Source organism: Alligator mississippiensis, chromosome 4 (genome assembly GCF_030867095.1).
Source record: "Alligator mississippiensis isolate rAllMis1 chromosome 4, rAllMis1, whole genome shotgun sequence".
In the NCBI taxonomy this organism is placed as follows: Eukaryota; Metazoa; Chordata; order Crocodylia; family Alligatoridae; genus Alligator; species Alligator mississippiensis.
In genome coordinates, this window is record NC_081827.1 from 244,240,416 (window position 1) to 244,253,959 (window position 13,544).

Sequence of the window (13,544 nt, forward strand, 5' to 3'; positions counted from 1 at the left end):
GTTAGGCTAAGGTTGTAGTTGGGGCCGGTCCTGCTTTAATCAGGGGGTTGGCCTAGATGATCTCCTGAGGTCCTTTCCAACTCGAATTTTCTATGATTCTGTACCGAAGACCCTGCAGAAAGTTCACAGGGCAATGGGGCTTGTCTTCATGGACAGGCTGAAGTACCATCTCCCCTTCCTGTTGCTGTCTTGTTATACTGCATTTTCCCAGCGTAAGGTTTTAAAAAGCTTTAGGGTGACTCTGGAGTCAAGCCCAGGAGCAATATGCTGGCTTCCCCCAGATTCAGCAGCAAATTTCACACATGTTCAACCTCATGTTCAAATTGTTTTGAAAAGATGACACATCACTCCTGCCAGGGACGGAGCTCCAGCCTCCCAGCTAACTTATTATCTTTGGAACATTTTATCAGCTCGTTAGTGGACTTTGGTTACCACGGTTCACCACAACAGTTTATCAGACAAGGTGGTGTGTCTGATGACGTTCAGAAAGCATCAGGGAGATGAAATTGCAACCACCCCGGATGTAGCAGGTCTCTATGCAAAATAAATGGCTGAGTCTCTGACTGTTAGCGTGGGGCTGGAGCTTGGTAGGAGGCTCCTTGGTGGATGAGCAGCATCCAAGGGCATTGCTCTCCGCAGAGCTTTTGCCTCGCTATGTCACGGGCTGCTCAAAAGAGATGCTTGTAGGTGTTTACGCATATCTAGAGCGGCACAGCGACTTCATCTTTCCCTTGGTGACAGTGTGAAGACACCGCTTTGCAACTGCAATAGGAGGTTGTGGCTAAGTTCAGAGATCCCCGTTGAATTCATGCGCGGTAACAGATTGTCCATTCTTTTCTTCAGCTGGACGTGTCTCTCTCAACGCTGCCTGGCTATCACCACTCCATCGTTAAAGCTGTAAGGTAAGGGATGCAACAAAATATGTTCCCTGGGAATGAGTGAGAACCAACCTCTTTCTTCTCGGCAGCCTCAAAGCATGGGGCAGTGTGGGTCTGGATCCAACCTTGCAGTTTGAGGCAGTGTCTACAGCAGATTGATAGATAACATAGAGTTCGTGCACCTAGAGGCTGACCATGGGGCTGGAAGTTTGTACTACTCGTGGCTCTGCTACTGACTTGGTCTGTGGCTCTGGCTAAGTCACTTATAGCCTGTGATTTAGCAATCCCAGAGGTGCTGAGCAATCCCAGCGTGGTGGTCAGTTTTTAAAATCAGGCCCTCAATGTCCCTTGACCTGCCCTGCCCCAGCCCCTGTGAGTAATTCCTTCCACTGACTTCAGCACAAATCCTAGTATCCAGTTTAAGGCAGAATTGGGCCCTTTGGGTGTATGTTTATCATGTCCAGGGACCCGGGTTTTCTATTTCCCATGGAAAAAATGCAGATTTTCCTTTTTAAACAAGAAAAATGCGGATTTTTCAATTTAATGGAGAAACACACTTTCCACTTTTGCAAAGAGCTCTGTGCAGCCGGGCAGAGTTCCCACTGGGGGGGCGGGGACAGCGGTCAGACACTCACGCATGCACATGACTGCCGGAGAGCAACTCCTGCAGGTAAGTCTGGTGGGGGGAGGAGGGATTGAGGCCCCCATAGGGAGGGAGGGAGAGAGTTGGGCTGGGTTTGGTGCCCAGTTGGGGCAGTGCATGGGTCTTGGGCTCGGGGCTCAAACGCATTGCCACAGGGCGGGGAGTGGGATGGGGCTATGGGCAGCTCATCTGGGGGGCAGGGCTGGCTCCCCATTGCTGCGTGCACTCCTGGGAGAGTATGGGGGACACAGATTTGCACACGGGGCAGAGGTGAGCTTCCTGCTGCGGGCTCGGGCTCCCCGCCATGCTGCCTTCTCCCCAGGGCCTCCGCAGCACAGCAGGCAGGACCTGGTGCAGCAGGGCAAAGTGGGGCCAGGCAGGGAAACTCCTTGCCACTGCAAACCCCATGCCACCCTGGCAAGGCGCCCCTTGCCCGCCCAGTAGCAGCGCGGTTGGTGGTGCGGAGTTGTGCCCCTTGCTGCTGCCGGGCGGGCAGGGGGGGCCTTGCCATGGTGGTGCAGAGCTCCCAGTGGTGGCACTGAGCTTCCCCAACTGGCCCTGGGCTGTGGAGGCCCCGGGGGAGGGCAGCCTGATGGGGACCCCAAGCCTGCAGCAGCCAGCCCGCACCTACCCTCCTCATGGACTCCAGTCTGGCCGTGCTGCCCACAGGGGAAGGGGAGCCAGGCTCCGCACAGCCACTGCCACCTCCCGCAGGTGGCAGCTGGGGCTTCGCGCTGCTGCAGGGAGCAGGGGGCTGCGGACCCGGGTCCCTGGCCCCTTAGCCCTGGCAGCTGGGGGCCCCCTTCAGCAGAGCTGGGGGGATGTGGGGGGCTGTGGGTGGAGAGTGAGGGGCTGGGACCTGTGTCCTGCTGAGTGAAGGGGACAGGGGGAGCTCTGATTTTTCATGATAAAAACCCCAAACCAAATACCCAAATTTATCAGTACCTAGAATTAATTTTATTACAGTGATTGAGGCATTGGTAGGCTTCTGCACTGCTTTAAAATTGTAAATGTATCAATAAAACATTGTGTCCCATTGATACCTCTCTATATGGTGGCATTTCATTTTAATCGCAGAGTTGGGGGGGGTTTAATCAGAGAATTTGCAATTTTTTTTTAATAAAAAAATTAGCAATGTTTAAACAGAGAGAACCAGGATCCGTGATCATGTCTATAGAGTGGGTTTAAAGACAGCACCAAGTTGGTATAGGAATGGATTAATCAATTGATGATTACCCAGTTCTTTCAATATGCGGTATCTCCTCTGGGTATTGCCCCTATTCATAATAGCAAGCTATGTGGACTATACTGACAGTGTAAAATGATCAAGGCTGTCTTTTTTTTGTGTGCGTCTGTCTGGCAGGGAGTCAAATTCTGTCCGTGTTTCAGTCCAAACCACCTTCTCGTTAGCCTCCAATGTGACGCTCAAGGACATTCGTACCAATTTACAAAACTATGCCAGAGCTTGCAAATCCACTCCTGAAACCTGCCATTTCATCTCAAGCCTTATGCAGCTGCACACAGGTAAATAACATCTGGATTCATCGTGACCAGGGTGGCAAACGATCAGTGTTTTATATGCTTTTATTCAACAACAACAACAAAAAGCAAAGGTGGCTTTCTGAAAAGCTCCTTTAAAATGTTTATAATTTAAATAGAAGGCATTTTAAAGCTTGTGAAGTATAAAAGGGAATGCAGATTTTCAAGTCTTATCTTAGGCACATATGTGAGACATTACAGGACAGGATTGAGGTCACTGTGCCTGGTCCTTTCATCTCTGGGAGACGGCATTGAATCTGAGCCAGATGAAAGAACCACGGAGGCTTATTCTGATTGTGGGGTTTGAACCTCTCTGAATGATGCAAGTGGAGAGGAGCAGATGGGGGTCCCACTGAGATACAGAATCCTCCGGTCGGTTTGATTGCAGTGGTTCTCGTCTACTTCAATTAGCGAGTCTCTTTGCCATTGGACTTTCCCAGTTTTTCTAGTGACACATTCCACTGCAGAAAGTGAGTTTCTATGCATAATTCTCCACCCACCAGCAGCAAACCTAGAATACAATGTTTGTCAAAGGACCCAAGTGAGAGATGCAAATCACTATTCATGCAGGGACCCTCAAATGCCAAGGGATTCATTCCATCAAAGGAAATTATTTTTACTTCTCTGGGTACTGTATGACCAGTATAACAACAGAAATGAAGGGACCCTTAATTTTTTGAGTGCTTGGTGGTAACTTGAAGATGAAAAGGTGTGATATCCCATGAAATGAGTGGTGTTTAAAAGAGTGACTTCCATCAGACGCTTCTGTCTCCAGAGCTTTGTGATGTTGCTCTAGACCACTGATTCTCAACCAGGGTGTCTTGGCATTGCAAGACCTGGGTTGCATTGAGAACCTTTCAAGGGTGCCATGGGATGCCACAAAATACTAGCGCTATTAGTTATGCAAAAATGATTTGCAAGATAATGGATCGGTATTGACCTGGAAGGACGTGGGCAGTGGGGTCTCGCAGGGCTTGGTCCTTGAAACGATACTCTTCAATGTCTTCATCGGTGACTTAGACGAGGGAGTGAAGTGTACTCTGTCCAAGTTTGCAGATGATACAAAGCTATGGGGAGAAGTGGACACGCCGGAGGGCAGGGAACAACTACAAGCAGACCTGGACAGGTTGGACAAGTGGGCAGAAAACAACAGGATGCAGTTCAACAAGGAGAAATGCAAAGTGCTGCACCTAGGGAGGAAAAATGTCCAGCACACCTACTGCCTAGGAAATGACCTTCTGGGTGGCACGGAAGTGGAAAGGGATCTTGGAGTCCCAGTGGACTCCAAAATGAACATGAGTCGGCAGTGTGACGAAGTCATCAGGAAAGCTAATGGCACTTTATCGTGCATCAGCAGATGCATGACGAACAGAACCAAGGAGGTGATACTTCCCCTCTATCGGGCGCTGGTCAGACCGCAGTTGGAGTACTGCATGCAATTCTGGGCGCTGCACTTCAAGAGGGATGTGGATAACCTGGAGAGGGTCCAGAGAAGGGCCACTCGTATGGTTAAGGGCTTGCAGGCCAAGCCCTATTAGGAGAGACTGGGGCACCTGGACCTCTTCAGCCTCCGCAAGAGAAGGTTGAGAGGCGACCTTGTGGCTGCCTATAAGTTCATCATGGGGGCACAGAAGGGAATTGGTGAGGCTCTACTCACCAAGGCGCCCCCGGGGGTTACAAGAAATAATGGCCACAAGCTAGCAGAGAGCAGATTTAGATTGGACATTAGGAAGAACTTCTTCACAGTTCGAGTGGCCAAGGTCTGGAACGGGCTCCCAAGGGAGGTGGTGCTCTCCCCTACCCTGGGGGTCTTCAAGAGGAGGTTAGATAGGCATCTAGCTGGGGTCCTCTAGACCCAGGACTCTTTCCTGCCTATGCAGGGGGTCGGACTCGATGATCTGTTGAGGTCCCTTCCGACCCTAACATCTATGAATCTATAAACCCAGAGATTTCAAATAGGACGGCACAGTGTCAGAAACATTCTGCTCTGTTGTGGCCGTTCTGAGTCCTGCACAGCAGAATTACTCTATTATTTTTCCATAGTCAGAAAAGAAAGGGGAGCTAAAAACCGCCATTTTCTGAGGGATGCCTTGAGTCCAAAAAGATTGAGACCACTCAAAAGTTGGAAAAACTTGCTGTTGGGTCCAAGTCTGCAAGACAAACAAAAGAAAAATTGGTTTGGTCATTGGCAAATTAAGTATAAAATTCAGAGAATGTTGTTACATGGATTTAAACCCTGCCCTCCCCTCCCAAAAAACCCAACCAAACAAACAAAAAACCCAAAGATAGACTAGACTACAAAGAGGCCACAAGGCAATTATGGTCACCTAATTTTATCTTCTGCCTTGAGCAGGCCATAGCACTTCTTCATTAATTCCTGCATCCAGCTATAGGAAATGGTAATACTCGCTGTGTCAGGCCAGCTTTCCAAGTCTAGAGAGCAGCCTATTCTTTGGCTCCATTTCATTAAGTTCGGTGTTCTAAGTTCACGTCCAAAGGTAAATAGAATTAGCAGCAGCACAAGCTATTTTCTTACATAAGAGACAAGATACTACATTCAAAAGGGAAGTAAATATTATGAGTTCAAACTGGGAGTTACACGGGGAAAACTTCACTCTAGCAATGATTATTTCTTTAGCAGGTGATCCAGCTTTCAGTAAGCAGCGCAGATTAAGGGGGACAGAAATATTTAATGTATTTAGGTCAGTTTTGCTGAATTGTGCATTTAAAAGCAACCCCTCCCCCCCCGCAAAATATCCCACTGCTTTCCGCATAGTCTACATGAAATGTTTCTTTTCCTTTAATTTAAGATGACTTTTTGTTTTGAAACATCCTTCTAGTTTACTTACTAAAAAAGTGAAAAAGCTCAAAAATGAAACAAAGCGGTTTTTTTGGTCACAACAAAATGTTTTGGTTGGCTCCAAATAATTTTTTCAACTTTTTGATTTGACCTTTAATCAATTTTTTTTTTAAATCGCAGAAGTGCCAGAAACCTGATAAATCCATTATTCTTATAGCTCTGACATCAGTGATTGTACAAGTAATAGCAACATTAGATAGCATGACTTTGTCTCCAAAATTATTAGTAAAAATTATTAGGAAAATTAGGAAAATTATTAGTAAAAAACGGGAAAAGCAATACCTGAGCTCAATGTGATACATGGGGAAAGCCCAATTATCAGTGCGTAACTGTTTACAGGGAAACGTATTGATCTTGTCCATGTCTTTATGGTAGCTGGCGGTTTATGTGAACAGAAAGACCCTGAATGCGACAAAGAAACTTCCGAATGCACAGATGTCGATGGCATTGCAGTCTGTAAGTGCAGAAACGGATACTTTAAATACAACAAGAAGGATCATTCCTGCAGAGGTATTGTTCTTTATGTATCCACATTTGCTCGGTTTCTCCTCCATTTTTTGGTTCCATTTGAAATGATTTTTCATGTCTGGATTATTTTTTTTTAATTTCTATTCATGCTAAGGAGCTCAACATTATGAATAAATATTAGCTGCTTAGATTTCCTCCGTTATGGTAGTTTGCCATTGAAATTGAAGATATAATCTCTCTCCCTGCAGTAATAATATTATCTCTTTCTGGAGCATGCTGTGCGAGTCAGAAGGAACCAGTGAAAAGACAAAAAAGAAAAAAAAAAAGGGGGTTGAAATGCCTGTGGCAAAAGTTCAGCAGCACAGAGCCGGGATGACATAGTGCAGCTATTTCTGTTTTGTCTGATCTCCAGGGGAAGGAAAGATAATTATTTGAAATTCGTAAGCTATATTTATGTATCCTTAATATTCTTAAATGACCAAGCAGCTGAGAAGGAGTGCAAATTTATTTTTAAAAGATCTTGTAATAAAAATGTAAGGACAGGAGCCAATATCATTTAACTACTGCTTCTACCACAAGATCTTACTCGCTGTGTTTTAAAGGAACTATAGTCATTTTGTCCCTGCTTCGCTCCAAGTATTTTTCACAGGATCATCAAAGCCCTTTGTCGCCTTATAGACTATTCAGTTATAGCCATCTGATTTTGGTAGGTTTTGATGTATATTCGTGCTACTAGCAGCAGCTGCCACGTGGTAGATATTGTGCAAATCTGTGGCAAGGCATGTTTCAAGTCAAGTCAAGTTTGAATGTTTCATACAGGGATTGTATGCAAATCTGTGGCAAGGCATGTTTGAAGGCAAGTCAAGACGGTCAAAGAGAAGAACTGGCCAAGCTAGTGGGTTAATCATGTTTTGATCGTTCGGCAGTTTGTAGGTTCATTGTGGATGCCGAACCCTACTCAAGAGTCCTGGGTTTTAATCCTAGCTCAGCCCCTTCTCTTTAAGAAAGACACTTTACTACTCTGTTTCCCTTGCCCATCTTTGTCGTCAAGCTCTTTGGGATCAAAATGCGGCTGACTACATGTATACAATTCTGGGCACAAAGGGCCTCCAATCTCACCTGGGGAGTGTAGACACTCAACCTTGCCCTTGTAAGTTGGCCAAGTTCCAGTCAACGGCGCAGTGGCTTTTCACACAGCGCTCCCCAATATAGTCCGGTTTGAAGTAAGCTTAAAGTCATCCAATCTGTCCTCCCTGGAAAACATGTGATAATGTTTTCCTGTTTAGTTCTCATATGTGGAATGGGGTCATCAGCACCACTGGACTCTAACAAAGAAGAGGGAGAAGGAGAGAATGTGTTCAACCTACTTAAAAAAATATGTAATATTTCTTGACTGCAATAGAATCATCCAAAAAAGTGGCTTTTCCCCCTTCCGCCCCCTGCCTCCCACACACAGAAGTTGTTTGTCAAATGATGCAGACTCCGGGAGTATGACAGGTTTGAGGAGAACAGCCGAGAGGCGTGGTCTACAGCTTAGGGTGCTAGCCAGTCATTGAAGTACTTCAGACAGATGGGATTATTTCATATTCAGTCTGTGAAATAAATATCTACTGGTGCATTCAATCAGTTAGAAGGCTGCAACAGCGTGAGTGTATATCTCCGTTGCACGGTGCCGTACGCTGCAGCGATATCTGTGCTAATTTGGGTACCCCAGCAGCTTAAGTCGTGTGTCCCTAGAGCTCTGCACAGGGTAACTCACCCTGCTGAGAAATGCAGTGTTTCAGATAGCCCAGCTAGCTCATGTATCTATGATGGGCTGCTTTGTGCGGTGCAGTCATACTTCCCTGCTGTTGGCTCCCTAATGTGATGGCCCTAGCCCCAAGTCACCACATTTTAGACAATATGAAGCCTCTGTGAGCTTGTAGATGGCCTCGGTGAAATTCCCCCTTCGGCCTTTCCAGGACATTGTACCAAGGAGATTTTACCTCCATGTTGTCCAGTTTAGGGAGGGGGGTGCTGGAAATCCATCTTCCATAAGGGGAGAATCCGATTTTCAAAAGAGCTCCTGGGTTGATTGTCAGTGTCTCGGCACTCAAAATTGGGGCTGCATTTTCAAAAGGCTCTGCTTCCATTTAGGCACCTCTACGTGGTTCAGATTTTTGAAATGGCTCCCTGCTTGATCGTCAGGGGCATTATGTCAGACAAAGACAGGGCATCACAGGCTGAACTGTTTTGAAAACTAGCCCTTATTTTTAGGTGCCTAAACAGGAACTGTTTGAACATCTGACCTTGGCTGTGGGTGCTGTCAGTCTGGCTCAGATGGATGCTGAATGCTCACTAGCGGTAATTCCGATTATAGTTTTCCCCACCATGGGAAATGGCTATTGTCCTATGCTACCGGGAATCCTTAAGAGGAAGCTGGGTGTGGTTTGGAGGATTAAAAGGGAAAGAGGGTTGTAGGAAGGAAATCGCAAGGGTGTGGTTATTGGAACAGCAGCCACAAAAAATACCACTCCTGGCTGTAGCTTCCTCAAGAAAACAGTGCTCCCAGCGCAGAACAGGGAAAGCCTCTTGAGCTCTTCATCCCAGCCAGAAGAGTCTTACCCCTCGAGCGCTTCCTGGATGAGGGTGGCAAAGCTCGGAAACAAAAGGCAAAAAAAAAAAAAAAAAAAAAGGAAAAATTGAAAGGCAAAAGAAGAAGAATTGGAGTTGAAGGTCTTGCTTGGCTGCTCTAGGCTTTTAAGCCCCACAGATGAGATTTCGGAGTAGCCCGTGCCCGGTGAGAGCGGCAAGGTTAACTTGCCTGGGAGTGGGTTCAAAGGAGCGGAGGAGAGGGTGTAGGGACGGAAATTCGCACAAAGAGCTCTGCAGGTCTGCATTGCATTAAAAAAAAAAGCAAAACCCCAAAGACATACTGAAACGATGTGTGTAGGACCCGACCCTGCTCCCTGCATATCAGTAAGTCCTGCCTGAGGTGCGTGTCCTGCAGGACTCTCTGTGCAGCTCCATCCTCCGGGACCCTAATCCATGCCCACCTCTCTTGGCAGCAGAGGGATGCTAGGCCTGCGGCAACTGCTGTACCCATTTGTCTTTGGGGAGAGCAGCCTGGGAGAGAGCAGTGCTGTGGTCGAAGTGCCATCCTTGGCTCTCTGAACCGGGAGTATCGGGTGGAGACGAGGGTGGTTCCCTCTCCATTTGGCAGCAGTGTCAGAGCTGTTGGAGTACAGTGTCTTCTTCTGGTGCCCACAATTAAATGGAAAAGTGGTTTGAAAAGAGCCACAAGAACAATTGCAAGGCTTAGGAAACACATCGGGCATTGAAAGAGCCAGAGCTCAGTCTGTTTAGCTTGTTAAAGAGAGGTGAAGAGGTGACGTGATCGCAGTTCACAAGTACTGGCTGCGGAGAACAGCAATTCAATAATGGAAAGCTCTCCAGCCTAGCAGGTGAAGGTCTAATGGGTGGAGGCTGCTGCTAAGCAAAGTGAGACTAGAAATAAGAGGCAGATTTTTAGCAGTGAAGGATTCAGTCAGTGCAGCCACCTACCAGGTGTGTTGGTGAAGTCTCCATTTGAAAAATCATGATCAGGCACCGCGACTGGATGTGAAGCCAGAACTAATGTGGGAGTTTTTGGCTTGTGTTGTGCAGGGGATCAGATTGGATGAGCCCATTGAACAATCTGTGAAGCTCTCAGTTGGTGTTATGAGATCTCTCTGCTGCAAAATCTCTCTTGATCTGTTATGATTTTGTCAGCATCCCTTAAACAAGCCGTGCAATTTCAGCCTCCCCCCCACTTTCTATGCCAAGCATCTCTGGACATTGAGATACAGGTTTATAAACAGATAGGTACTCACTGAGACAGTTAAATGCATTTTATAGAAGCAGGAAACAAAGATCCTGCCTTTGCTGCATTACTGCAGGTTAACAGTGACCTCCACTGGTCCGCTGCGTTTATCACACCCAGCCGTTCTCCAGCTATATTACCAATTGTACATGCTTTATGTCCTCCTTTAAGGTAGTAGTCATAGTTGCACCCTGTTTACCCCAAAAGCTTAACCTTTCTATAAGAGCTTAACATTGTATCATTAGATCAGTCAAATTACTGGGGGCGAATACAATGTAGGAGCATAAGCACATAATGCACTTGGGCTTAGGAATGGATCGGTGTTGGTGGATGGCTGCTTACTGCACTTCTTGGCAGATTGTAGGCTTTAACCTTAGAGACAGAGATGCTGTTTGATCTCTGCCTGTGCAGAGAGCTCGCTCCATGGGGCCTCACTGTAGGAAGGGAGAGCGATCTATAAAACACCAGGGAGGATCTGCAGACACGTGGCTGGTCATTGTTTAGCAGGGATGTTCAGGTATCAGGGCAGGGTGCTCATTGCTACCTCAAACAGTAAATGTGTTAAACATAAAACAACTCTCCGTATATCTAAAGCTGGTTTTATAAACCTTCTGATGGGCTACGGCAAAAAAGTAGAAGTCCTGTCCAGCTGCTAGTGGAACGGGGTGTATATTTACTTTTTAATATATTATCATCGTTAGTATTGGACCAGAAACACAGTAGAGATTGTGCAGACTAGACTCTCTGTTCAGTAAGACCTCTGCAGAATAAGCACTACAAGTCATTGTATTCCTCATGCTATGGACACCTTTCAGTCCTGTCCAATAGCTTCCCCACTTATTCCTGGGTTACTGTAGAGAAGGCAGGAAATGAGAATTTGAATTCCGCAGAAAATTCTATCATTCCAAAATGTATTTTTAAGTCTAATTAAAAGACAAAGCAATTTTTTAATGAATAATGGTTGTTTAAATAAATAAATAAATATTCACATTTATATAACAATATATATTAATAATATACATTATTAATAATATATAATATATTAATAATATATATTAATAATATATTGAGATATATATATTCGGTTATTTAGTAACTGAGTATCAAGCAAAATCATTTTAAACTAGAGGCCAAAGTTTCAGGGTGGAAACGGAATTTCCTAGAAATAGATATATTCTCCAAGAAGGTTCTGATGTTGATGTAAAGATGTTGCCGGTGAAAATGGTAACCCTGGTCTACAGATTATCTACGGCTGAGTGCTCCTATTAAAGTCTGCTTTTGTTCTGAAAAGGTAAACGCGTGATTAAACGCGTTGTTGTGCCTAGTCCAAAGTTGGCCATACTTGTACAGTGCTTGCCGGGGGTCTGCTGGGTTCGTTGCAACCTTTGAAAACCTTCAAAGGAGCAAGAATGGCATGGGTGATGCTCAGCTCATTGGTACTAAGTGCCTGTGCTTTCGTTTTGCTGCAGGTGGCAGCAAATATATGTACCTCCTCCTTTATATGTCACCTGTTGGCCACTTCACAGTGCACCTACTGACTCTGGTCCCACTCTTGCTGCTCACATTATGTATGAGCAGTCCTGGGTGCTTGTCACCTCAACAGAGAGAAATGCAGCTGCATCCATGCTGTGCTTTGAGTGGGCTAATTAGCATGGCTGAGCGTGGTGACTTTAGTATGTAGGCAAGGCCTAAGATGTCTTCAGCCTGGATTGCAATTGTTCTGTTTCCAACTTGTGAGGGACTGTACAGACAAGCGTACCCCTGAGGATGCTTATGGCCTTTCTCTTCATTTTTTTTCAGCTTGCGAAGATGGGTTCAAGCTAGAGAACGAGACCTGCGTAAGGTACAGTAGATGCTGTGACTTTCCGCCCATTTCCCCCCACGAGTCCACTTTCCAAATTGCTACCGGAAAATGTAGCTACAGCAAAAGCTCTGATGTTTAAAACCCGCTGTTCTTTTCTCTTGCAGCTGCCCATTTGGCTTGGGGGGATTCAACTGTGGAAACCGTAAGTATTGAGCTTCCTTTCAGGTTATTTCTGGGTGGGATCTTGTGGGCACGTCTCTCTCCTAGCAGTCATGCTGTGCCTACATAGTAAATGTAACGTGCTCTAGAGCAGTATCCCCATGCATGCAGGGGTGCTGTGCAATACAGCTGCATCCACGCTGTGGTTTGAGTGGCCTGCATAGCATGGGCTGAGCATGGGGAGTTTACCGTGTAGACGGTCTAATATGTTTTCAGCCTGCTTTGTTCTCCTTGTGATAAGCAGTGCCCAATTTTCTTTGGATGACTGCTATCAGTCATCACTCTTGACAAATTCTTGGCCTGTTTCCTAAAATAGAGCTCTTGCCCAGGGCAAGGAAATTGGAGACCTAAATTTCATACCCTGGAACCAGCTATCATTTTTTTGTTCTGCATTAAAGCAGATGAGAAAACAGAAATTCTGTCCTGGGGGGAAATTGCAACATTTTAGGGAGGCAGGGGAAGGGGGCTAACAGATGCTATCTTAGGATGTTACTTTGAGGTAAATTGGTAGTTTTCATTTTACAAGTCTCTTGTGCTCATAAATACAGACTGTTCCAACGAGGGGATCTCTTGTTCCAAGTATAATAGTTCCTGTTTCCCCGCTTTTTCCCAAAAAGACTCCCCAGCTCCAGGCAAATGAACTGAGCAAAATTTAACATGCTACTCAGTCACATTTGAACAAAGGAGAGTCAGTCTTAATGCCTTTGCCTGCTGGACATACATATGCTCGCTTAAATATTTATAAATGTTGCCATTCTAAGCATCTCCTGTATCTCTTCCGTACTTAGCATATCAGCTAATCACTGTGGTAATTGCGGCTGCTGGTGGTGGACTTCTGCTCATTCTGGGAATAGCGCTGATAATCACTTGCTGTAGGTAAGTGCCGGAAGCAAGACACTGGATCCTGCAAGGTTCATTTTAATTGACTTTGTGCTGTGCACCTAGACCAGACAGGATAAATGGGCAGATATTAAAACGTAATGTCAACAGGAGATTTAATGAAGATGCAAAGGGATCCAGTGTGCTTACAGTTAAGGGGAAACGTAATCCGCAGAAGGTAGTTCAAATAACTCTGAGCTGTGTTTATTGGAAGTGGTGGAGAAAATTAAAATCCAGGGGGTGACAGTGGAAAAGCAACACCGGCTAATTTGGAAGAAGTGAGGGAAGACTGTTTGAGCGGGTTAGAAGCAGCTGCCTTGGCCTGGTCCCAAGTCCCAACCCCACCGCTCACACGTCACGTTCACGGCCATAGCATGTGGGTCCTGCATAATGGGCTTCATACCCTACATGAA

At 45.9% G+C, this 13,544-nt stretch overlaps 1 protein-coding gene across 2 annotated transcripts in view; it reads left to right on the forward strand.

Annotated features, from left to right (window-relative positions):
- HEG1 (heart development protein with EGF like domains 1) overlaps positions 1 to 13,544 on the forward strand; it is an 80,314-nt gene that overhangs the window by 56,892 nt on the left and 9,878 nt on the right. For both annotated transcript variants that reach the window (XM_019480382.2, XM_014599304.3), the window contains exons 16-21: positions 844 to 902; positions 2,885 to 3,045; positions 6,296 to 6,430; positions 12,030 to 12,072; positions 12,198 to 12,235; positions 13,041 to 13,128. In XM_019480382.2, coding sequence (XP_019335927.1) covers positions 844 to 902; positions 2,885 to 3,045; positions 6,296 to 6,430; positions 12,030 to 12,072; positions 12,198 to 12,235; positions 13,041 to 13,128 — 524 coding nt within the window. The remainder of the gene's footprint in view (positions 1 to 843; positions 903 to 2,884; positions 3,046 to 6,295; positions 6,431 to 12,029; positions 12,073 to 12,197; positions 12,236 to 13,040; positions 13,129 to 13,544) is intronic.